Source organism: Oryctolagus cuniculus, chromosome 3 (genome assembly GCF_051225735.1).
Source record: "Oryctolagus cuniculus isolate XC-2025 breed Fujian yellow rabbit chromosome 3, ASM5122573v1, whole genome shotgun sequence".
NCBI lineage: Eukaryota > Metazoa > Chordata > Mammalia > Lagomorpha > Leporidae > Oryctolagus > Oryctolagus cuniculus.
The window spans coordinates 68,017,570-68,043,359 of record NC_142869.1 but is presented as its reverse complement, the minus strand read 5'-3'; the positions used below and the strand labels follow the sequence as shown (position 1 = coordinate 68,043,359).

At 49.6% G+C, this 25,790-nt stretch overlaps 1 protein-coding gene across 13 annotated transcripts in view; it reads left to right on the top strand.

Moving 5' to 3' along the window:
- RAPGEF4 (Rap guanine nucleotide exchange factor 4) overlaps nucleotides 1-25,790 on the top strand; it is a 326,097-nt gene that overhangs the window by 290,901 nt on the left and 9,406 nt on the right. For all 13 annotated transcript variants that reach the window (XM_002712290.6, XM_070070679.2, XM_089328145.1 and 10 more), the window contains 12 exons: nucleotides 166-316; nucleotides 2,490-2,578; nucleotides 3,663-3,693; nucleotides 3,891-3,969; nucleotides 5,018-5,164; nucleotides 6,809-6,906; nucleotides 11,617-11,742; nucleotides 12,158-12,336; nucleotides 15,196-15,286; nucleotides 19,524-19,574; nucleotides 20,301-20,388; nucleotides 20,750-20,814. In XM_002712290.6, coding sequence (XP_002712336.2) covers nucleotides 166-316; nucleotides 2,490-2,578; nucleotides 3,663-3,693; nucleotides 3,891-3,969; nucleotides 5,018-5,164; nucleotides 6,809-6,906; nucleotides 11,617-11,742; nucleotides 12,158-12,336; nucleotides 15,196-15,286; nucleotides 19,524-19,574; nucleotides 20,301-20,388; nucleotides 20,750-20,814 — 1,195 coding nt within the window. The remainder of the gene's footprint in view (nucleotides 1-165; nucleotides 317-2,489; nucleotides 2,579-3,662; nucleotides 3,694-3,890; nucleotides 3,970-5,017; nucleotides 5,165-6,808; nucleotides 6,907-11,616; nucleotides 11,743-12,157; nucleotides 12,337-15,195; nucleotides 15,287-19,523; nucleotides 19,575-20,300; nucleotides 20,389-20,749; nucleotides 20,815-25,790) is intronic.

The window sequence follows — 25,790 nt, the reverse complement described above, 5'->3', positions numbered from 1 at the left end:
AGGTTCATATGCATTTGGTGCAGACACTTTATGTGGAGTTTATCTTGAGAGTGAAATTGCATCCTTTTAGAAGGCTGGCTCTCTGAAGCTGGCCTCTGTCACTCTGTCTTTGCAAGTAGCATCATGCAGTGCAATGGCTGAATATCTTCCTTGACTCCTGGGTACTTACCATGCACAGCCTTCTCAAGGTACGGAACAGGAGAAAATGGATTATGCCCTCAACAACAAGAGGCGAGTCATCCGCCTGGTTCTCCAGTGGGCTGCCATGTACGGAGACCTCCTTCAAGAAGATGACGTGGCCGTGGCTTTCCTGGAGGTACATGGGGGTCCTTCCTTCCAAGAATACACTGTGGTCCTGCCGTGCAGGAACCTAGCCATAGGCACAGCAGCTTCCTGGGGGGGGAACGTCATTGCACAATCTAGGCTTTGTTAGTATCTTCATTCACTATTCAGAGAGGTGCTTTAAGAAAAGCAAAGGAAAGCATCACCCATTATCCTGCAGCTCTAGTTCGGTAACTGGTCGCATTTTAATGTATTTTCGTCTATGCTTTTTTCCTTTTGAGTGTTTCCTGTAGTCGGAATCACATAGAATCCATCATCCCACAGGCTGCTTTTTCTACTTAATCCTTACATAAGGATTTTTTTTCCATATCAGTAAAGTCTTTATAAGAAAAAAAATTTCCCAGTTACTCAATTTCATTGGGTAGCTGTGCCACAGATATATTTATTTGCTCTTGTCATGTTGGCCAGTTTTCACCTTCATGGGAGTTTAGTGTAGTGAACAGTTCTGTGCAGCTGGGTACGTCCTTGCTATGTTCCTCAATGTGGGGTTGTTAGATAAGTGAGTGGAGTGAAGCAGATGGTTTTATTGAGGAGTTACTGGAACAGGACTTGGGAGGCTGCGAGGTAGTTCTAAAGGGGTGTCATTTACTCTGCAAACACTGCTGTAAGCTCAGCTGGCCTGCTCTTGCTCCACAGTCCAGCACTGGCCCTGACACTGAATCTTTGATTAAAGGGGCCCCACTTTATCTGTGGGAATTTTTACAAAGACCCCTCATGGAAACCTTGCATGGTACCAAACCCTGTCTATACCCTGCTTTTTCCTATACATACATGCCCACGATAAAGTTTAATTTATTAACTAGGCACAATAAGAGATTAACAGCAGTAATAATAAAAGAAAAATTCTAACAATGTACTTCGATTACAGTGGCATGAATGTCATCTCTCTCTCTCAACTGCCATGGGGCAGGGGGCTGACAGTGTGGACACATTGGATAAAGGGACAATTTACATCCCAGGCATGGTGGGATAGGCTGATGAGAGATTTCTCAGCACTACTCCAAACAGTGTCCAATTTAAGAAAGATGAAGTACTTATTTCTAGAATTTTCTGTTTAATATTTTCGGACCACAATTGCCTGCAGGTAACTGAAACCACAGGAAAGCAAAACCACAGACGGTAGGGGCAGAATGTGCTGTACTCCCCCCTCTCCCCTACATTTAGACAAGGTCCTGGCTTCTGTGCAAGGTGGCTTCCGGGGCCAACTTTATCAACCCAAAGTTGTACAATGAGTCATCCAAAAGGAATCCCCTCGCTCCTTTGTAGTCCATTGATTTCTCAGGCTGAGGCAGGTTGACCAGGGTCTCTCAAGGCTGGGGGGGGAAGTGCTGTGAGAATGCGAGGGATCACAGGAGCTTGAGGTCCTATGTTGACCTACCGCCTCTGTCCATTGAGCGTGGGCCCTTTCCGCGGCTGACCCCAAGTGGCGGCGGTCATTTTCATTGTCTGCTGTGGAGGCCAGCACTCCCATGCAATGCTGGGCACACTTGCTGCAGCTGGGTGGTCAGGACCGGACACTTCCAGGCAGCAAGGAGGCGTGAGTTGGCGGCACACACTCAGCACTGATTCGGAACAGTGTGAAAGACCATGCCTGAATTTTTGCCACCAGCAACTAACAACACTAGGGGTAGATGTTAAATATTAAAATAATATTACAAATAAGTACCAGAATTTCCCTTAAAAATGGAGATAAGAAAGTCATCTTGAAGCATAAATTATAAAACTCCCTATCCTAGAGCATTGCATTCCATTGTGTCTTATATAAATAGATCACTTGCAATTTAATAATTGCAATTTAATTTTTTGGGGGGGGGGAGATTTTTCACTGTGGTAAAATGGAAGAATCTCTAACATAAAATGTGCCATTTGAACCACGTGTTAAATGCATGCTTTTAATGAAAGACATTCATTGCATTTGCAGTGTTGTGCCAGCATCGCCGTTGTCTAGTTCCAGAACTTTCTCTCATTTGCAGTTTTGAATTGAGACATACTGTAGCATTTGCTCCTTGCCACTTTCCCTGCGGTCCACGAGCCCGCGGTCTGGGCCGTCGGGGGCTGATGACACTGGAGCACATGTTAGCTGCTCTCACAGTGGCGTGCACCTTTTGCAGCTCTCATGAAAAGCCTGTGACCTTTGCCAATTGCAGGAGTTTTACGTGTCTGTGTCTGATGATGCCCGGGTCATTGCCACCCTGAAGGAGCAGCTTCCAGAACTGGAGAAGATCGTCAAGCAAATGTAAGGAAGGGCTGGGTCTCGGGCCGCCCCTGCCTGACGCGGAAACATCTCCCCAAAGTCCTTTGCTTGTGCAGAGAGGTTAAAGCTGGGCTTTCCGCAGCCACGCTGTGTTCTGTCTCAAGTGGACGGGGCCCAGGGCAAGCACGGTGCTCTCGGCCCAGGTGCACAGAAGGACTGAGATCCTGTTGGCTGCACTCAGCATGGGTGGGCTGTCAAGGGAAAGTCTGGGGAGCAAGACCCTCCTTTGGGGAGCCCCACTCATGACATTGGGGTCCCTTCAGTTCAAAGCAGAAATTCAGCAAGGGGCAATGAAAGACAATTTGAGGGCAATTCCTTACAATTAAAGGTCACCTCCCACTGCCAAAGCTGGTCCTGACACTTGTGTCTTTTGAGACCAGAAGGGATGCATACACTGCCACTTGAGTTAGCCATTAAATCCTCAAGAGGGAGCCTGCGGCTGGAGAGACTGGCAAAGGCAGAAATCCTGGGTTGTCCCATGGGCTCTGCCGGGGAACGGCCTCGGACGCGCGTGCAAATCTCTGCTGTCCCTGCGTGCTTTGGTCTCTTTATTTTATTTTATTTTTATTTATTTATTTATTTTTGACAGGCAGAGTGGACAGTGAGAGAGAGAGACAGAGAGAAAGGCCTTCCTTTGCTGTTGGTTCACCCTCCAATGGCTGCCACGGCCGGTGCGCTGCTGCCAGCGCATCATGCTGATCCGAAGCCAGGAGCCAGGTGCTTCTCCTGGTCTCCCATGGGGTGCAGGGCCCAAGCACTTGGGCCATCCTCCACCGCACTCCCTGGCCACAGCAGAGAGCTGGCCTGGAAGAGGTGCAACCGGGACAGAATCCGACGCCCCAACCAGGACTAGAACCTGGTGTGCTGGCGCCGCAGGCGGAGGATTAGCCTAGTGAGCCGCAGCGCTGGCTGCTTTGGTCTCTTAGAACACAGAGGCTCATGTTGCCTGCTGGAGGGACCCTGTGATTACACTCTGTACCAACAGATGAAAGTCATACACACACGATGCAGCGGAAAACAGCCATCCCCGTGGTATTAAACGATGTGCTTCCTCTATTTCCCGTAGCTCAGAAGATGCAAAAGCTCCACAAAAGAAAGTAAGTGGCATGGATTTGGATTTCCTCCTTGCGCCCTGGAGAGTCCGCGCTCCAGAAGTATCCTATGTGTGTCGTGATACACAAACATGATCTCTCCCGACGGGCCTCTGCTTGCTCTCAGACGCCTTCTCGGTGAGTTGCTAGCCTGCCCTGGTCCCTATCCCTCATGGCACTTGCTGTACTGCCTATTTTTGCAGCACAAAGTTCTTCTGCAACAGTTCAACACGAGCGATGAGAGAAGCCAGAAGCGCCAGCCCATCCGCGGCTCTGACGAGGGTGAGAATTTTCTTCTGACTCCCAGTGCATCCCAGTGAAATCTTCCCCACAGGAAGTAGCACCACGGACCCACAGAATCGCCTTGGTCAGAGGTGCCCTTTTGCGTTGCGAGAATACCTGGTGCAGAGGAACTTGTCCACACTTCCCCAGTTCTACCTCTCCCTGGCTGCCACCTTTTCTGGAGGGGAATGTGGATGGCGTCAGGCCCAGGTGTTAAGGGTGGTGGGAAAGGAGCTGGTGCTGTAGAACACGGGGCATCTAGCCTGGGAGAGCACTCCTGCCCTGAGCAGCTGCCTCAGCCACTGTCTAGGAGGTGAATGTTCTGGCTTTAGTTTTTCAGCCGTCTAAGATTTCTCCAAAGGTTTGCAACCCACAGCCATCCTCATAATAATGATAACATTTTCATGTTAAGCCACAAATGAATCTTGTCATTTAGGAGGGCCTCACACCTTAAGAATCACAGTAGTTGCAATCGATTCCCAGGTTTATGCGATCAGAGGTGAGCCTGTGGGTACCACATATAGGTCTGTTGAGTGACATACATCAGAACTGTGTGGCCCAGCCCCAAAGCACACAGACCAGTGAAGCGAAGGAGTAGTAACGGCAGCAGCCGCTAAGGCCTGGGCAGAGCTCTCCTGCTTGCAGAGATTAATGTCAGCTTTGCATTGTCCTGCAGGGCAGTGGTCATCCCATCAGCAGTCTAGGGTGCGAGGATCCTCTACTTCTTGTGACCAGAAAAATGCTCGGAGGGCAGGGCAGACCCAGAACACTGGCCTAAAGACACTTCTCATTTTTTCCCATGACCTGTTTCTGGGCTGTCCACAAATTCTCTGTCGTTCTGGTGACTGGGGTTGGCAACCATATGTACACCTGTTCTAGGCCAGTGCTAAGGGGAGCAATTTAGAAGCGGGCAGGCCTGGGTGTAGGTGTGTGCAAATAGGTGAGAATGACAAGATGGTGCAAATTTGGGAGGTAGAGTTTTGCATAACGTGTGGTTTTCTTAAGAACTCCAAGACCAACTTACCCCACTCTGACTGCCTTTGCCTAGTTCTGTTTAAGGTCTATTGCATGGACCACACCTACACCACCATCCGGGTGCCGGTGGCCGCCTCGGTGAAGGAAGTCATCAGTGCGGTGGCCGACAAACTGGGCTCTGGGGAAGGCCTGATCATCGTCAAGATGAGCTCTGGGGGAGGTAACAGCCTTTATTAGGACTTGGGGCTTTTTGGAAAATGGGACATCCCATTCAAACAGAAACCAGGTGAGGGCTTACAAAGCCACTGCAGGCTGACCCAGAAAGATGACCTGGGGCTGTGTGCACTCCAGAGAACAACAGAGGGGGCCTGGGTGGGTGTCTTGTCGCCTCTGTCCTGGAGGCACCTGCTCTGAATCAGAGGGAGGTAAAGCAATGCATCTGAGGCGGCTGGAACTGTAGACTCTGGGTGCATGCCAACCTGGAGTTCTTTCCATGTGAACTTGAACCGAGAGCTCTAGGGCTTGAAGCCCTGACAATGTGCACCCTAAGGGAGACTCTGCCTTGACCAGCTACAGGCTCCTGCTTTCTATAAGTCTGAAACAGGAAGTGGTCCCAGGCTGGTCCTTTCCCACTGACAGCAATTCCCTCCTCAGCCAGTGGAGAGGGCAGGAGCCCAGCTACATCCGATGACAGGAGGGATGCTGACCCTTCCTTTCGCTGGCCTTGATCACTCTGTGTACCCTGAAATGCCATTTAGTCGTCGGCTCTCTGCACTGGCCTTTGTGTGGCTGAGACAGGAGAGGATGGGTTACCACATTGCTTGCCAGGGAGCAGGTAGCCAGTAAATACGCAGCTACAGTCCACGTTGCAGGAGCTTTAGGAATGCTCGCTCAGCAAGAGACTGGAGGGAAGTGACGTCTCCGGAAATGATTTGATGCCCCGGCGGTGGGGCGGGGTCCTGCAGACAGATGAGCCTGTTCTAAGGCAAATGAGTCCCTGGATGTAGGATGCTGAAGTGCCTGGTGGAGTCCAGGATGCCTGCCATTCTGTCCCAGTTGCACAGGCCCGGGATGTCTGTCTTCGCTGCTGGTAGCTCCCCGGTGCCTCCCTCGCTTCCTGTACGTCTTTACCCACACTTCAGGGCCTCGCCAAGGCTTCCCTCATCCCTAACTCTGATGCGCTTTCTAAAACGCCAGCTTCTCCCTGTGTCATTACTTCCTAGCCCCTTCCACTCTGATCTCTTCCTCCTCACCCTGTTTCCTGTCTGCCTTGCTCAAGGGGATGGACGTGCATGTTGGACAGGGATTTTCTCCCTCTGTTTTCCCCAGTGCCTGGCACAGGGTCTGGCGCGTAGTATATGCTCTGTACATATTTACTGAATGAGCTAATTTGTAGAATGTGGAAGGAGTTAATACTGTTGCCTTCCAAATTAGAGAATAAGCAGGAAAAATAAATAAAGTTTGCATTGAAACCATGTGGGACCTCAGAAACCCCCTAAATTGTCTAGAAGTCATCTTTCTGTCTCCAGTGTGCTGGGCGCTATTGCTACCTAAAAACATACGTTGTTATACATAGCAAATGCGGTCAAGCTGTATAATTGTGGCTGCAGCTGTAACGGGGTGAACCGACCCTCGGGTGTGTCCGGTCCTGCTCTGTGGTCATCTCTGATGGCATCTGGGTCTCACGTGGCTGCGTGAGAGCTGCGTCTTTTTTATTCAGTGGGTCCCTTCAGCCCTGTATTTTATGCAGTCCCTCTGCGTGTCCCGGCAATTCACTGAGCTGGCAATTTGTTGGTGTGATTAGGGCAGTGCAGCAAATCTCAGATGTATTTAATAGGCAATCTCCTGCTTTGTGTGTTCACAGAAAAGGTGGTGCTCAAGCCTAATGATGTTTCCGTGTTTACCACGCTCACCATTAACGGCCGCCTGTTTGCCTGCCCGCGGGAGCAGTTCGACTCACTGGTAGGTGCAGACAGCCTCCGCGGAGCAGCGTCTGCAATCAGCAAAACTTGTCTTGAGCTTCATTGTGCGGTCACAAACCCCGGGGCTGAAAAATCTTAAATGCTCCTTGGCTTTTCCTCTTTCTGGGTTCTCCTGGGTAAGCCTCAGGTGTTCCCTGGAGATGCTCTGAGCTTTGGCTTTTTCTTCTATGGAAATCAGCCCAGTGGCACTGCTATGAGGGCATCGTTCAGCTTCCAGCACTCTGAGCTGAACTTCACCGCGTTGAAATGTCCACAGTTTAAATATTCACATTAAAAGTCGGAATAGTTAGACCAGGATGCAAGTCATTTTTTTAATGCTATTTATCAGGGGAGCATAGAAAATGCATAGGAAATTCGAGAACAGACTCATTCCCTAAATCTCCAAAACACTTTCGGGCCACATGGTTTGCTGTAAAGGACTAATGGACCCACACTAACAAGTGAGTTAACTGCTCTCTTCTGCAGGTAGAAGGTTCATTTGTATTTATCCTATACAAATTAGGGAGGGTGGTGTGTAGCTACTGAAATACCTTGGAACAGCCAGGGGCCCAGAGTGGAAGGTGAAGGCTCTGTGCCCTCAGCCTTGGCACAGAGCCCTTGGGCTTCTCTGCTCAGAGAAGGGCAGCACAAGGGAAGTCACACATCTGAAGGACATTCGGGAAGTCCTTGCAAATGCCGATTAGGAAAAACCACGTGTGGATTTCAAAATGGTCTTGCACCAAAATGGATGTGCAGGTAAACTCCATTAAGGGGTGCATGTGTGGTGCAGGGCTCAGACAGCTGTGGCTCTCATCAGGTTACCTGGGTCCCCATACCGGACTGGCTCCGGACTCCAGCTTCCCGCGAATGCAGACCCTGGGAGACAGTGGGGATGGGTCAAGTGACTGGGTCCCTGCCACCCACATAAGAGACCTGGATTGAGTTTCGCAGTTCCCAGTTTCAGTCTGGCCCAGCCTCAGCATTGTAAGATTTGGGGGAGTGAACTAGCAGGTGTAATCTCCCCTCCCCCACCCCTCTCCCCACCTTACACGCGCTCCCTCTCTCTCATTCTCTCTCCCTTTCTCATTCTTCCTTCCTTTCTTTCTCTCCCTGTCTCATTCTTCTCTCTCCGTCTCTCCCGCTCCCTGTCCACACCTTTCAGATAAAGAAAGAATATGATCATGTAACCTGCTCCCACTTTCTGGGAGGCACTTTGGCTACAGGAATGACCCACGAATAGTTTTCCAGTTCACCCAGTCAGGCCTTTCGGGGAAATCCCGAATCCGCTCCCTGGACTTTGTAGGGCTCTTTTTCCTCCTCGAGACCCTGGGTTTCCAGTGTGAAGAGAGCACGCATGGACACAGCAGGGCAGCGGCATGGATTTGTACACTGTGTGAGTTGGCGCGCGGAGCACCTCGGCCATGTGGCTCTCACTTCCCTGATTCGGCCTCTCTCTCCCGGAGCCTCGCCTTCCTCAGCCCCCAGTGCTGTGAGATCGGACACGACTCAGATTCCTTTCCTCTATTTTTGAACCATTGTTTTCTACACTGTCTCCCAACGTTGAAGGATTAAAAAAAAAAAGGTTGTCAGGGAGCGCCACTGCCCTCTCCTGGGAGGGGTGTGGCTGCCGCCCCCGGGAGGGCGCCGCATATGTGACGTGTGGACTACGCAGCACAGCGGGCAGGGGCCTCCCTTGCCAGCTGGCTCTGGGCCGCAGTGGGGAGCGCCGTGTACAGATAGGCAGTGTGGACGCCGGCCAGCTCCCTAGGGGGCAGATCCTAACTTTTTAAGCCTCTGTTTATTTGCACACAATCCTACAGCCTTCCAAGTTCTTAGTCCTTGCTTGTCTTCCATTTTAAGGCCTGGGTAGTTGGAAGGAATTTGCTCTAGAACAAGTCACCCAGACATGAACTTCTTCCCTGCCAGCGCCCTGTTACCCACTGTGCCCCAGGGCCTTTCCTCCGTAGAGCTCCTTCTCCAGCGTTCTAAAGACAGCCCTTGTAGGCAGGGGCCCCAAGCATGACTTTGCAATATTGGACATTGCCAAACCTTTGCATCCCCCAGCAGGTGCTTTGGCGGGGTCTGCTTTGCACTGGGTTAGCTTCTGTATGACACGAGATCAAGTGCCGTGGGTCCTCTGTCCTTGCCACAATTACAGTCCAGGTAGGGAGATGAGAATGACCCAGGAGCCTGGATCAGAGCATGTTTTCATGTTAACTGCCTTGTCTGGAATGAGCTGGTTGGCCGCCACTTCTGCTCAAAGCCAGGGACTTTTGTTGGTAGTGTTACCCTCGGACATTTTATTCAAATGTCAGTGTGAGTGCCCAACAACTTCCAGTAAAATCCCATGGAACTGTAATTTGGTTCCACTTCTATCTATCCACTAGTTCCTCAGACTTTGATTTAGTAACTTGTACAATGATCCGGGCATCAAGGATGGCTCTGGCTCTGGGATGGCCTCAGCCAATCCACCATGGGCCTCATACCTCGTGGAGCTCCTGGTACCCTGCAGCCAGGGAGAAGTCAGCGTGACAGGGGCCACTGCAGAATGAGAGGGACGGCGTGCGCTCACAAGACATGGGCCAACCGTCGCCACCTCTGTGTCGCTGATAGCACATCCTCTTGACGTCTTAATTGTCACGCCTGGAAAATGGGAAGGCAGCTGGTCTCCCAAGCACCACTCTCCAGCTGTAGCACAGGAGCCATCTGTACAAAGGGGCGGGGAGGGAATCCATGGAGTTCTGTGTCCGTGTGCAGGCAGGGTTCCCAGCTCTCTGAGTTAAGTGCTGTGTGTCTCCTCTGTAGGACATCACCACAGGGATAAATCAGAGCATGGAATCCTTCAGGGCCCTGGTCACCATGGAAACCCCCTGTGTCAGAGGGAGCAGTACCCTTTGGGGCTCAGAGAGCCTCATCACTGGGCTCACGGAGGAAGGGGTCAGCCTGCCCTTTGCCAAGGCGGAGGGAGTCTTGATGTGCCCCACGTATCATCTCTGGACATGCCCAGGATGCAGTGGCCACTTATAGAACACAGTGGTTAGAGTGATGATGATGAAGGTGACAGTGGAACTTGTTTAATACTAGTACTTCTTTTCAAAGATCTATTTATTTTATTTGAAACACAGTTACACAGAGAGAGAAGGAGAGGCAGAGAGAGAGAGGTCTTCTATCCACTGATTCACTCCCCAATTAGTTGCAACGGCTGGAGCTGCGCCGATCCGAAGCCAGGAGCTTCTTCTGGGTCTCCCACGTGGGTGCAAGGGCCCAAGGACTTGGGTCATCCTCTACTGCTTTCCCAGGCCATAGCAGAGAGTTGGATCGGAAGTGGGGCAGCCAGGACTCAAACTGGCACCCACATGGGATGCCGGCACTGCAGGCGGTGACTTTACCCGCTACGCCACAGTGCCAGCCCTAATACTAGTACTTCTGACATCAATATTAAATCTCCCAATGTGGTTAGCATCATGTTAATTGTTTTAGGCAGGGCTACAGAGAGAGAGAAAGAGAGAGAGAGATATCTTCCATCTGCTGATTCACTCCTTAAACGTCCACAACAACCAAAACTGGGCCAATCTGAAGCCAGGAGCCAAGAGCTTCTTCTGGGTCTCCCACATGGGTGCAGGGGCCCAAGGACTTGGCAGGGGCCCATTCTCCACTGCTTTCCCAGGACATAGCAGGGGGCTGGATCAGAAATGGAGCACCTGAGACTCAAACCTGCACCCATATGGGATGCTGGTACCATAGCAGAGGCTTAACCTACTACCCCACAGCACCCACCCACCCCCCCTTTTTTCAAGATTTAATAAGGAAGCATTCTTTTCATTTTTGAGACTTTGTAATATGTATTACCTATTTTGTGCTAGATATTAATACACAAGGGGCCTTCAAAAGGCTTGTGGAAAATGTGCATTACCTTTGCATTCCATATTCTACGCACTATTCGAAGCACTCTCATTTTATACATATATTCCTGTGTGTGTGTATCATTCCTCTCACTAAGGAAAAACACTTCAGATCATTTCTCACAAAGGACACCTGAGGTAAGTACATCAGATAAAAACCTCTGACTACAGGCCTTCTAGAAAGTAGCACAGCTTTATCGTCAGATAGCCAGCCCCAGACTCCAGGACCAGAGGAGTAACGTGCTCAGCTTAAGCCCTGCCAGAGAGTCGAGGGGTTGGCTGGCGGTCTCAGCCCATGGTTGTCCATCTCTGTCTCCCACCACATGTGCCCCGGGCAGTGAGTCGCCAGGGGTGGAGATGCAGCAGCTGTAGCTCCGTGCCCAGTCTGCATAAGGGGCACTGAGGCTGACGGTCCCACATGGCCTTGGCAGGACCCGCTGGGCTGCGGCTTCAGTGGGAAGCAGGAGGGAAGGTGTCACCAAGAACGTCTTCCATCTTTTCTGGGGAAATGGAAGAATTCCCAGGGACCTTGCAGGCCCAAGCAATAGGCACACAGCCTCCACGGGACACCCTTCCCGGCAGCTTATCTGCCATGCTCCATGTTGCCAGCAGAATTGGCTATAATGATGGTGATGACACAGCACAGGAGATGCCACCGCAGCCAGCCACACCGTGAACTGAGGCACCCCCTCCTCTTTCAGGATAGTCCTGTAGGCTTGCAGGGATCCCTTCTCCTGAGACACTCCTGACAGCTTTCGGCACTCAGCACGTGGCTCTGAGATTTTGATCCATGTCTATCTTATTCTCAGACCCCACTCGCAGAACAAGAGGGCCCGACTGTTGGGACTGTGGCAACTTTTGAACTAATGAGCTCCAAAGACCTGGCATACCAGATGACGATTTACGACTGGGAGCTCTTCAACTGTGTGCACGAGGTAAGGGGCCCGGGGGGCCGCCATCCATGGGTGCCCTGGCAATTGTGGTCACAGCCCACTGTGAGCGTTAATACGCATGGCAGGAGAGGAACCACGTGATGATCTGTTTGCATACCGAGGTTATAAATAAGGCCTGTTACAAAGCCTTTGAATATTAGAGGAAAAGCTTTATGGTTTTCGGTATGCCATGCCTTCCTGCATATATTCAGCCAACAAAATCTTGCTTCTATTTATATATTTCACAAGACTCCTGGAAGCCCTTCAAATCCGCGGGACAGGCTGCATCTCAGTTGGTGGCTGCATTCGCTCGCATTCGTTGACCAATAAAACAGAGAAACCAATGGCCAAGCCGTGCAAGCTTGCTGGATTTAAAAAAGCCAACCCTTAAGAGACATTGTTTTCCTTGCTTTTCTAGCTGGAGCTAATCTATCACACATTTGGAAGGCACAATTTTAAAAAGACCACAGCCAACTTGGATCTGTTCCTGAGAAGATTTAATGAAATCCAGTTCTGGGTCATCACTGAGATTTGCCTGTGTTCCCAGCTCAGCAAGCGTGTTCAGCTCTTAAAAAAATTTATTAAGATTGCAGCCCAGTAAGTATCTTTAGCTTGGAAGAGGAAGAATCACCCTTTTGAGCTATGTCTTTGTTTGCTTTCTTAGACTATCCCTTGGGAAGCAAAGCAGGCTATGGGAGCAGCTTATGCACAGACTCAAAAATGACTGAATTCATGGAAAAGAGGAATTTCTTTTGGCTTTTGTAACGTTTGACATCAATATCTGAATTAATATCTCGTAGCATTGATGCTGGAGTCAAAGCTGTGACCTCTTCTTGCCCTGGGCTACTCAGATTTCCTTGCCTCCTTCAGATGAAAGGGTCCTGGAGCCCCCAGATTTCCCCCAAAATTCCCCTTGAAAGGCTGTGCCTGCCAGTGTCCCCACATGACACATTCTGACCAGTAGAGGGCAGTGGAACATGAGTCTACAACAACGTGCGTCCAACTCGGCCAGAATCAAATCAGTAACATGCATAAAGGCGAGGTAACCTGGCACGTGAAAATCATCTCCATGAGCATCAGGAAAAGCAGACATCTTATAAATATTCTATTTACCAGCACTTCGTGGGAAACAATTTATTTACTGCAGGGGCCAGTTAGCTCCCTGACATGAATTTAATCTTCTCCTGCTATTTGGATATGCCTGACAACCTCCTGTTTACTTCCATGTTTTTGGTATCACCACTGTGCTAAAAATAAAATGCTAAATGCGGCCTGTGGCCGTGAGACTCCTTTCCTTTTCTAAATGCTGGGAGCTCAAGCAGAGGAAGGTGGGGAGTGCCAGTGACCTGGGCTAGGCCACTTCCTTGAGCCAAACAGTTTAGATCCCATACAGCGCTAAACAAAGAAGTAAAGGCAGCTCAACAGCGTTTTATAGCTCTCAGCTTGACAGATGCCTTGAGTTATTTTGCCAGAAAGGTGAGGGTCCAACAGAATACCAAAGCCCTTGGAATTGAGCGCTGCTAGCTCTTCGTTGGGAAAAGCTGGCCTGGTGAAGAGAGATTTGGTGAAACGTTGCTTGTGAATTCCTGGCTCAGAGCGAAGCCACTTTCCCTAGCAGCCTGAGCAGGCTTGCTGCAAGGGACAAATGCCCTCACGGATTTGGAATGAGTTGATTATGGAAACTATGACAATGTGTGCTTTCTCTCTGCACCGGAGCCTGGCAGTGCCGGAGGCAACCAGGAGGAGGAGAGAGAAGCAATCTGCACGCAAATGTGGGAGGTCAGCAAATCTTTGGGGGCCTAATCCTGTTACGTTACTGAAGCAACGCAGGAGAGCCTTTTGAAAAACCCAGGATTTTGGTTTTTTAAATGTTTTTGCCTTTCTTATCCCTCTCCCTTCTGATTATGTGAATGAGTAGGTGGACCTGGCCTCCGGTATAAATTGGTTTATATTATTAACCACGATTAAGTCCTGCGCTGAGCTTGCTGTCCCAGAGTGGAGCTGTTTACACAGCCCAGCTGGAGAAGATTGTAGACGTTCACAAATCCCAGATCTGTAAGCGCGAGATGGAAATCCAGTGGCCATAGCATCTGTTTGGCTTGCTGTCTTTAGAGGACTTCTGCCTGTTCTCTCCAAGATCGTGGCCCTGTCTTGAAGTTTATGAAGTTGGGGGGAAGGAAGGGCGGAGGAGCAGGTGTCATTATGTCTTTGTTTCCGTGTCAGGAGACTGGGGCATGGAGACATGTCATGGTTTTCCAAGGGTGATAAAGCGAGTTAGAAACAGAGCAGTGACCAGAAAGGCAGGTCCACAGTCTTGCATTTGTTCTTTCAAGATCATGGGCACAAGACAAAAGCAAACACATGCAGGGGGTTGCACCTGCTGCCTTCCACCTCTGGGGTCTCCTGAGTGACATCAGCCCCTGACCTGAGCGCTACAGCCAAGGCCTCCCCTGCTTTCTCAAGAGTGGGGCTGGTGGACTCTGAAATATATTTTCTCATTTCCCCACAGACCACTTAGAATTACTTATGGTTACCTTTGTAAGGATATCCCGGATGGCAAATGCAACAATGTAGCCCTTTACAAAATGTGAATCCAAATGGGATTTAATTATGATGTAGTCAACTTTGATAACCATATTGATTTGAGACAAAGGATTTGTGCTTTTTACAAAATGAATTCTCTCCCTTCTCAGGAGGGACCTGGTATGAAGAAGTCGGGGGTTCCTGTGTATTTTTTTAAGTTGAGCCTACTACCTAGATCTTGCCATTCTAATAAGTATTCCTGGGCTTGTTGCACGTGCCTCCTTCCCAAACATGTATTCATGCCAGCTAATAGTAGCGTACGGACACAGCTTCAGCACCTCAGAAAAGCACAGAGATTTTGTCAGCTGTTTGGGTTATTTCTTACCCCTAAGCCCCTTGAAAGTCAAAGGCCAGCCCATAGGAATCAGGCCTTGTAAGTTAAGCTGTCAGTGAATTAGCAGCATTTGTTCAGCAGATGGAATCCCGGTGGCCGTAGCATTGCGACTCCTTGGTCCCCTCCCCAGGGGCCGGGCAGGGCCCACCTGCAGGGTGTAGGGCTGGAAGTCTCCAAGAACACTTCTCATCCCCTGCTCCTGTCCCCGCGCTGCTTCCCTGCAGGTCCTCTGAGGCTGTTGGCAAGTTTGGGATGATGATAACAACTCCTGGGGGAGGTATCTTTAAATTACTTCTCAAAACCCAAACCTCAATGACCAAAGCCATCAACGCCGTGAAATGACAGCGAGAAACCCAACAGCAGCACACGGTCACCCAAGCGGAACTTATGGAGTGCATTAAATCTATCATTGCCTGTTCACAGAAAGGAGTCCTGACGAATATTAATGACCAGCAGAAAATAGCACTCTCCTGGTTTTTTTTTTTTTAATCTCACTCAAAAGTGGCCTTTTACTCAATCCCGCGCCTCTTGTGTTTCAGCTGTAAGGAGTACAGGAATCTGAATTCCTTTTTTGCCATCGTCATGGGACTCAGCAATGTAGCCGTGAGCCGCTTGGCACTCACGTGGGAGGTAAGCTGCAGCTGGGATCCAGCTGTGACTTTTGCCTTAAGGATGAAAACACTGGCTCACCGGTGAGCGGTTTTTATAGAACTATCACTCACACTGGTATCACAATGCAGGAGCGCGGGACCCTTGGAGGGAGGTGAACTGTCTCCTTTGGCTACTTTCCTCCAAGAGAGAATTGGAAAAGACATTGTTCTTTTGCAGGAGGAGGAACTGGGGGGTGGGGGTGGGGGGCTCTCAGCTTTGCAGTCCAGCTCCCCAGGGGAATGGGAAGGAACAACAGTGCTGGAGTGAGTGTTGCTTATAGAACCTGTTGTCCTCTCAATGTCTGCTTCTTGCTTTTGCAACGAACCTTATCTATGATGGAAAGAAGATCTGTTTTTACTGAGTAGTCACTTTGCCCATGGGAGAAGTAGCCAGGAGACCAACTGCCTGGCACGGCTGAAATCCTGACTATGGCTGGACCACCTGGCTGACTTCTCCCTGCCCGGGGGAACAGCAGTCAGTTCCTTTTCAGTTCAAGGCAAAAGTTATACAGGTGTGTTGTGAATGCCTGTAGCAAATGTCCCTGTGATGAGTGGCTTGTTGACAGTCGGTTATTCAAGCCAGAAAACATCTTCATTTATTGTTAGCTCAGTAGGCAAAATCTGCTTGACCTCTTACACGTGGCTTGTGGCTGAAGAAATACTGATCTCTGATAGGACATACACCCAAAAATAGAGTCGTACTAAAAATAAAGAAGTCTGTGTGCGTGGGACCCAGAGAGAGAAGGAGGCATGTGGCACAGACACTGCATTTGCAGGGCGCTTCAAGGCAGCTGCTCGCATCTCTGAAGCTGTGCCTTGAAATTATGTTCTTCCCACTTCCCTCTTGAAAGCACTTTGTTTTCCTATCCCTCCTAAATGTTTCCATTGTTTATAGGGCAGGCCCTCACAAGTCCTTCTGTCTTGGATTTCTCTTAAAATTCCGGGCAGATGCAGCACACAGCAGCTCATGCCCTGAATATAGGAATGAGGGAAGTGGTGAGGCCCGTGTGCCATGCAGCTGGGTCATCTTCCAGCTAGCAAAAGGACACACTTAGTGCTGCCAGTACATCTAAGCCACAAGGCCATTGTACAGCTCCCCTGTCTTACAGCCCAAGGCTTTTGGAATCTCTAGAGACCCAGGGTTCCCCCTTAGGCACTCTGCTTTGCCAGCCCACTTCTAGCTTCTAATCCCCCTGAAAGAGCCCAGATGAGTTGGATGGGAAAAATCAAAAAAGGCCTAAAGCCTCTTAGGGGTTCAGGAAGGCAGGTGTGGGGATGACGTCACAGCAGCCAGAGAGCCGAGCAGAGCATGTGAGAACAGGGTCTGCGTCCCTTCTTCTGATCTAAAGGGACCAAGAAGCAGCTGGAGAGGGTGCAGGCTGCAAGAGATAACTAACTGGCTCTGGCCAGCAAAGGAGACAGATAACTGGCCAAGCCTTCAGTCTCACTGGGTGTAGGAGTACGCCGAGCCTGTGAGCTTCTGTTGTCTTCAGTGTCTGCTGCTGAAGACATGAACCTGCCGTTACTAACAAGCCTTTGTTTTCCAAAGGGGCACTGTAATTACGTAGTCCTATAGGAAGAGCATTCACTCAAAAGCATCACAGATGCTGTTTTTATCTACCTGTATTTGCCAAGAACTTCTCAAGGGCTTCCCATCCCACTCCAGTGAGGACCCTGGTGGCCATGAGTGCTGTGAAGAATGGTGCCTGACCACAAAGAGTGACAGGACATGGGTTTAACAGTTAATGAACATGATAGAAGACAAAGCTTAGCCACATGGCCAAGGGACGGGCTCAAGTGAGACAAGAACCATGGACTTGAGCATGGCCTTACAACATTAAGGGACTATCTTGTGCACTGCTGGGTCCTCCCAGCATCCCTAGCCACTGCCCACCCTATTTCAGTAGCTTCTCTTGCTACATCCCACTCTAGTTGTGGCCCCAAAAAAAAAAAGAAAGAAAGGTTGTAGACATCTGCATGTGTCCCTGGATTGGCAAAATGGCCCCTGTGGGGAACCCTGCTCTCAAAGCATGAGATGTGCCCAGAAATTAGTTCACTAGGCTAATCCTCTGCCTGCGGCGCCAACACCCCGGGTTCTAGTCCTGGTCGGGGTGCCAGATTCTGTCCCAGTTGCCTCTCTTCTAGTCCAGCTCTCTGCTGTGGCCCGGGAAGGCAGTGGAGGATGGCCCAAGTACTTGGGCCCTGCACCCGCATGGGAGACCAGGAGAAGCACCTGGCTCCTGGCTCCTGGCTTCGGATCAGCGCGATGCGCCGGCCACAGCGCGCCGGCCGTAGCGGCCATTGGGGGGTGAACCAACAGAAAAGGAAGACCTTTCTCTCTGTCTCTCTCTCTCACTGTCCACTCTGCCTGTCAAAAAAAAAAAAAAAAAAAAAAGAAAAAAAAAAAAAAGAAAAGAAGAGAAAGAAAGAAATCGCATGGAGAACCAAAAAAGTGTTATTCCTGGGTGCACTGCTGCCTTTGACCTAACACAAGCTAAGTAAAGGAAGAAACACAGTGACAGAAGTCTAGCCGAAACTGGCCTATGGCCATGGACACTTTGGTCTAACTGAAAAGGTCTGATTTTCAGAATGGACGGTGTGCCTGGTGATGTAGCTGGCCCATGTGGAGTCACATCCCTGCACCCCTTCGTGCCCAGCTAGCTCTCAGTTGTTGGACTACTTCTGAGTAAGCCTATCAGGAGGAAAATGTGTTCGGAGGATGTCCGTGAGACTATTTGCTAGAAACAACATGGGCCATTGTAAAGATGCTTACACGCGAATGTGACAGAGGGACTCAGACGTGAGAGGAGAGGGGAGCCCTTCTGTGGAATTGTAGAGGCTACCTGGTGAATCACCTGTTGGAGGTGACTCCCCTGTGTGACACAGGACTGGACGGAGTGGCTCTGAGGCCTGAGACGTGGCCAACACTCCCAGACTCAGGATGGGAAGCTTCTCTGTGCTGCTCTATCCTGCCTTTGCCCCTTCAGAAGAGAAATGTTCAACTTTCTAGAAACTGAGACCCTAAGCAAGGTGGGAACCAGTCAGCTGAAGGGTGGTTTAATATTGCCCTACTGAGGGTAGAGCTGTGATGAATTAGATGCCAAAATACAAACATGGGAACATGATCCATTACGGAACTTACGCGTTTTTGTATTACAGCAAAGCAGAGAAAGCATAGAGTATGTAAGAGAGGCGTTAGAGAAGGAGGGAGCTGGTGCAGATCACAGGTGCGCCGATGAAAATAGCTGTGTGACTTGGGATGTTTGACCTTGAGATTGGGACGGGCTGTGTGGTGCAGCAGGTGATGCTGCTGCTCAGGATGCCTGCATCCCACGTAAGAGTGCCCAGGACCGAGTCTGCCGCCACTTCCGATTTAGCTTCCCGCTAACGTGCCTGGGAAGCACTCGGGTTCCTACCACCCTCGTTGGGGATCCAGCTTGAGTGCCTGACTTCTGTCTTCAGCCTGGTCCAGCAGTGGCTGTTGTGGGTACTGGGAGTGGGGGTGGGGGTGAACCAGTGGGTGGAAGATCTCTCTGATTCTCTCTCTGTTTCTCTCTGTTTCTCTCTCTCTCTCTCTCTCTCTGTTGCTCTGCCTTTCAGATACATAAATAATAAATAAAACTTAAATGAACTTGAACCTTAATTTCTTTCCTCTGTACAACGCAAGTTTCATGCAGTCTAATAGACACTGAGCACCTCCTATGGAGCCAGCACTCTGTAGCACCGAGGAAGCAATGAACAAAGCCCACACAGAGCCCTCTTCTCATGTGGCTTGCCTTGTATGGGAGCGTGAGGGTTGAGATAGATAATTTCTGAAGCTCTTTTAATTCTGATATTCTCTGAATTGAGTTTATCGTGGGAGTCAGTGAAGTCAGAATAAAAGGGAGGGGGGGTGCAGGGTGGCGTGTCCAGAGCACTGGGGGTGTGGGCACCGCAGTCCTGTTAATGAAGCCTTCAATTCAGAGAACATTCTAGAAGCAGGAAGACCAGAACATTCATAGTTACTTTTGGTCCGAGCAGGTGAAGACTTTTAAGAGTCAAGTCCTCCATATTCCAGAGGCTTATTCTCAAGTGACAAGACAGATTATAGTCTGGCCTGTCTCGCATGTTTGATTCAGAGCCAAAAGAAATCCATTTCCCCTAGCAATGGTAACTCAGGATACAAATCCAGACATTGAGCCTGACGTATCTATATGGCACTTTCATTTCATTAACAGAAACTGCCCAGCAAGTTCAAGAAGTTCTATGCCGAGTTTGAAAGTTTAATGGTAAGTGACAGTGACTCCTCTATCCTGTTCACTGTCTGCATTAATCCAGTTTCTGATGAGCTGAGTCGAAGTTCTCATTTCGGAAATTTTATCTGTCCTTGTCTGACTTTAAGAAGTTTATGATCCCTTTTAGTGCTGCTAAAACAAGCATGTCTGACTAATGAATGGCCCCCACAGGAACTAACTTAAGGAGGACTGATGTCCCGCATAAGGTCAATTTGTGTAACTAAGAAAAGCAGCGTAATGGGGCCCCTTCCTTGCAGCTCAGGTCCGTGATGGCTCAGAAGCTGCCTCTCCCTTGGTTTGCCAAAAATGGTCTCTCCCCATTTGCTGGGAGGTGTCCACAGACAAACCCAGCAAGCAGGACTGCTAGCAGTCCTGAGAAGGGTGGTTTCAGAAGGCAGGTTGGACCAGTCTGGCTGGACAGGACAGAGATGGGGTGAGCCAACCTCCCAGGGAGGCTCTGGGGCTTCAGGCGAACAGGAGCTCCTGGGGCAGGTAGCTTTGACAGCTCAGGGTTGCATCAAAGGGAGCCTCTCCCCCATGGCCTCCGGAGGCAAATCTGAAGCTGTCTTAAGACACGCCTCGGTTTCCTTTGGTTCCGTCTATGTTTCGTCCATAGCTGCACTTGTTGACTCAGGAATACCTGGTCGTGGGTTGAGGAGGGTGGGCCACACATGAGTCACTAGGCCCTGACTCCCGACTTCTCTTTGTCTCTCTCCTAAGGATCCTTCGAGAAACCACAGGGCGTACAGGCTGACGGTGGCCAAGCTGGAGGCTCCTCTCATCCCCTTCATGCCTCTGCTCATTAAAGGTAATCCGAGGAAAGTGAACCTGGCCAGAGCTCTCCCGGGAGAACAATGCCATCCTGCCAGCCCTGCCCTCTCCTCTGAGCCCCGCCTGTTCTGGAAGGGCCGGGAAGATGGGCACAGGAGCGGGCATCCGGGACTGGGAAGACTGGTTAGCAAAGCAGAGGGTTAGTTTAGAGATTTTACTAATCTCAGGTGAAGCGATTTAGAAAGTTAAACACCTAACATAAAAGGAACTATTATCAGCTTTTTTCCCCATCTGCAGTGTTATGCAAATCCAGCAGCATAATCTAATGGTGCTATTGTGCTTTCTTAGTGTGACATATTTCGGCTCGTGATTAGAATGTGGCTTTTATTTCTTTACAGATATGACATTTACTCATGAGGGGAACAAGACTTTCACTGACAATCTAGTAAACTTTGAAAAAATGGTACGTGCCGTATTATAACCTTAACCACAATGTTTTTTTAACATGAAATTTGCATTCGTACTAATAAAGGAAATAATTTCCATAGGTGCTGCCACGTTACAAAGGTAGCTACACAAAAAGGAGTTTCGAAACACTCGGTCCCCGTCAGCTCGCTGTTGCATTCCGTCAGTTCTGTTTTGTGAAATTGTGCAGCCTTTGTGCTGGGGCTCCCAGCAGCAGCTTTGAAGCTCTGTATTTCCATGTTGGGCTGCCTGTTGCTAAAATGCACGAGTGTTGCAGAGTGGCTTCCGTGTTGTTGTTGTGTTGTGAGGTTTGTGGAGGCAGGCTGCCCCAGGTTGCCTTTGAGATGGTGAACTGCCCAGCCCCGCTTGCGGGCATGGAGGTCAAAGGCAACTCCATAGCAGATCTTTACTATGGAGTAGTCATCCAAATGTGTGTGGCTTTACCCCAGTGAGGTTCACCCAAGTTCAGAGAGGGAACCTGGGCATCTTTGCAACAACAACAAAAAAATGTTTTACAATAACAGATGTGGACCTGGCATGCAAGTATTGGTTACTTTCCAGTCACCCTCTGTGGCAAAAGAAAACAAAACAGAAAACGAGGCAGGGTTGCCTGGTGTGAGTTGCCTTGCAATTGATTTTCTTATCTTTTGTCAAGCAATAAAACAAGTCCCGCAAAACCTTTCTTTAGCTACATACTGAGTGGTAAAGGAATGGCCCCTTGTCGTCTAAATCCGCTGGCTGCAGCCCGGGTGGATGGAGCGGTGTAGTGTTTTGTCTCTGGGTGGGTGAGCATTTTCCCCAGCTTAGGATGAGCAACGTGCCTCTGATGCTGTGGCAAAAGCCCAGGACCTGGAATTCAGGAGGCACGAGGCTCATTACTCAGTTGCATCACTTTGTAGCCATTCCTTAATTTCTCTGCGGGTCGCCTTCCCCAACAGAAAATGGGACTCACGCCCGCTCCATCTCTCTCTGGGTTATTGGTAGGTCTGTGGTGTATAGCCATAGAGTGCTACAGAAGTCTTATCAGAGAACCATTCCAATTTCTTGAACTGGAGCCTATGTAAGTGACTCCGGGGCAATGTGAAACAGCCCGTGGTAATCCTGTGAGGATCAGCACCGCTCAGCTTGGGGAATGAGCTTACTGCAAAGCCCAGCCTGGACACTAGGTTCCCGGGTCTTCAGCTGCTTAGGGAACAGCACGTGGGTGCACACTCATCAGGGACACTCTAGACCAGAGGGCAGATGTTTTCTCAGCTTCCTCCCCACATCAAAGGCAGGCTGTGAACATCTCTGTTACTCCATCACTTTAGTAATTTTTGATCAAAGTAAAAAAAAAAAAAAAACAACAAACAAACAACTTTGGCTCACCTATTAGTACAGAGAATTAAACATTATCCCTGCTTTTTCAGAAGAAAACATGTTTTCCAGAAGTGAAACATTTAGCAAATGAGTAAGGAAGCTTCTGGATCAGTTACGCAGAAAAGCAAACTGAGAGGGGGATGCCCCAGCCTTTTAGCTGTAAAATACACACGTGTGCAGAGATGGAGGCGTCAGAGTTTCCAAAAGTTCTGAGCTTCAGAACTGTTCACCACTACAGTTAACCAAACAGAACAAGCAAGAGCAGCAAGGGCCGAGGGCCGCAAACTCAGCTGTTGGCTGGGATGGCCAAAATTTGCCTCGTCGCAATGTTGGGGTGGTGATGTCCCCCGTCTGTAACCTGCAAACTCAACACCGAGATCACCAGAGGATACCAGGAGAGCGCCCCCTCCTGGTTCTGCACTTCGTGCCCTCAGCTGCAGATTCTTCTGTGCCCAGCCATGAGGAAAGAAAAGTCCACTTTTGCTGAAAAGCAAGGGGATAGCTGAGAAAGTGTTTCAGCTGCAGTCACGGAAGCCTAATTCTGTGATGCGTGAAGCAAGATGAGTTCATGTCTTTCTCCCTTGAAAGTCCAGGCAGGTGTGGCTCCTGGCGTCTGCTCTCTTGCTGTTTTGCCAACCATGTGACCTAATATGGCAGCCCCCACGTCCCCATTCCAGCCCTCAGGGAAAGGAAAGGGAGGTGGAGGTACACTGCGTCCCTTCGGGGGTGGGGCAGAAGTTGCACTCAGCACTTGCCTCCCATTTTATTGTCGAGAAACTTTGTCACATGAAAGGAAGGCTTGGAAATGTCACCCTTCTTTGGGGTATCCATGTGCCCCATTAAAAATTAGGGGGGTTTATAACTGAAAGACAGGGAGGGAAAGGTATTGAAGGAATGCTGTTAGTACTTTGCTTTTACAACCTTGGAAGTTGTATTTACCGTGAGAAAGTTGGATTTCAGAATCGCCTTTCCATCAGCTGGATGAGGCTGGAAAATGAAATGGCATTTCACAAAGGCTGCGTGATGTTTTCTAAACCTGGCTGCCGTCCGTCTGGCACGTGTTGCCCACTCCCCAACATGTTCTTCCAATAGCCAGCTCAGCCCCGCGGCATCTCCCTGCCGTCACCCGCAGCGGCTGCTCTTCCTGCTGGGTCTTTGGGGAGGACACATCTTCCTTTTCAAGCAGGTATCAATGCTGTGTCTCCCCATCACCCCCCCCCCCCCGCCCGCCGGCAAGGCCCAGGCGGAGGGCAGAGCAGTGTGGAAGGCTTTTGTGGAGCTGGTGGGCTGTGTCCCCAGAGGAGTCCCTGCCTGGGGCAGAAGTCACCAGGGTAGCCAGGAACACAGATGCCTTTTCTTGGTGGCTGCATTGCACAATCAGCAAATCACCGTGCCAACCCCGAGTATTTTTATTTTGAGCTTCTTCACACTTGGGGTATGAAATGCGGATTAGAGAATTTGTTGTATATTAGTTTTCAGGATTTCTGGGTATGAACAAAAGAATCCACATTCTGATCCTTATGCAAAAAAATAAAAAGGCCGACATTCTTTCATCTGGGGGCGACATAAAGGAGTATTCAAAAAAATGTTTGAATCGAGCCCTTCGTCTCTCTCCATGGCATGCATGAATATTTATAACATCGAGGAGATAGACCAGCCCCGGATTAGGGGATGATATGCTGGCCGGCTGCCGCTCTCCCAGGCTGCAGGAAGCATGCTGATGGCACAGTTGCTGGTGTGCTAGGAAGCTGGCTCTGTTTTCAGACATATCCATATTTAGGTAGATTTATTTATGAATATGATTTTTAAGGTAGTCATTTTATTTGGACTGAGAAGCATGGAGCAAACATCTGGAAACATTAACAGAAGCTAATTCGCTAAGGAAATGTTTTTAAATCCTTTTATTTTTGTATCACTAAGCATGTCATTACATAATTAGCAGCAATAGGTTTTCTATTGCCAATAATATTAGTACAAGATTCACGGAGAGTGCACCGGACTTGTTATCTCCAGCTGGAGAAAAACAAATCTCTAAGTCAAAACCTGAAGGTTCAAAGCCACCGATTGCCAGGCGCCTCCAACACAAAGGGAAGCTAACGGGAGTCCTTTGAGAGTTTGTTTCTTTATAGAGATTTTGCAGACCAGGTTAAATGCACATTTTCCAATGAGTATGCTTCAGAGGAACATGTGTCGTGTGTGTTCAGGCAAAAGATTTTACTAGGAAATATAAAGATCTCTAGGAGCTAGTCCTTGGCCTTTAGGGGATTACGTGCATTGGAGGAGGTAAGATGTAAACGTATGAAATGCTAAAAGTAAAAAAAAAAAATCAACAGAAGGGACAGCAACTAGATCATAAGAATCAGAAATGAGATGTCGAAAAGTGAAACACAGGGGAGGGAACTTCCTGCAGATGTGCTAGTGGGAACCAAAGGCGCGTTAGCACTAATAGCATGAAAGAATAAAATGCAGACTTTGCACCCTCAGCACCCACAAGCCTCATGTCATGTTGCCTCTTCGTGCTCAGTCCATGTTGGTGACATCTGTTCTGCCACAGGCCCTTTGCACTAGCTGTTAGTCTTGCCTGAAATGTTTTTCCCCTAGTCTGCACCTGTCTGGCTGCTTCTCATCATTCATTCCCTCCCCCAGGTAGTCCTCCTTGACCACCCCTCCAGCCTCACTCTTCCACCCCTGCCCCTGGCTCAGCACTCTCTGCCTTGACGGCTGGCCCCACAATTCGAGATGAGCCTGACTTGCCCTTTCACAGTCTGTCTGCCTGGGAGAGTGTCAGCGCCCTGTTTTCTCCACTGAGGATTCTCCAGAACCCATAAAGGTGTCTGACACATTGCAACTATGTGAGAAATCCTTGTCGAATAAGAGAATAACCCAATTATATTCCAGGGTTGGACTTAGTGAAGTAGGACAGGGCACTCAGGTATTTTTATTTTTTTTATTTTTTTTTTTATTTTTTATTTTTTATTTATTTTTTTTTTTATTTTTGACAGGCAGAGTGGACAGTGAGAGAGAGAGACAGAGAGAAAGGTCTTCCTTTGCCGTTGGTTCACCCTCCAATGGCCGCCGCTGCAGCCGGCGCACCGCGCTGATCCGATGGCAGGAGCCAGGATCCAGGTGCTTTTCCTGGTCTCCCATGGGGTGCAGGGCCCAAGCACTTGGGCCATCCTCCACTGCACTCCCTGGCCATAGCAGAGAGCTGGCCTGGAAGAGGGGCAACCGGGACAGAATCCGGCGCCCTGACCGGGACTAGAACCCGGTGTGCTGGCGCCGCAAGGTGGAGGATTAGCCTATTGAGCCACGGCGCCGGCCACTCAGGTATTTTTAAAGGACTTTATGTAATAGAGACGGAATCCAGAAGTGTTTCCTGTCTTATTAGGAGAGGTGATGAAGCATCTGACCCAGTGCATTGGACATAACTGCCACCCGACAGGAAGGGAGTGCACTGACCCTGTGTTCTAACAGGGCGTTCTGTCTCCCCTCCTCCCAGTCAGAATCTGCCCGCCCTTCCCCCCAGGAAAGACAGGAGCCCAGGATCGAAGTGTGCCTGCACATGTGCCTGGCCTGCAACTCCCATGGGTCATCTATAATGTAGGCTGCAGGCGT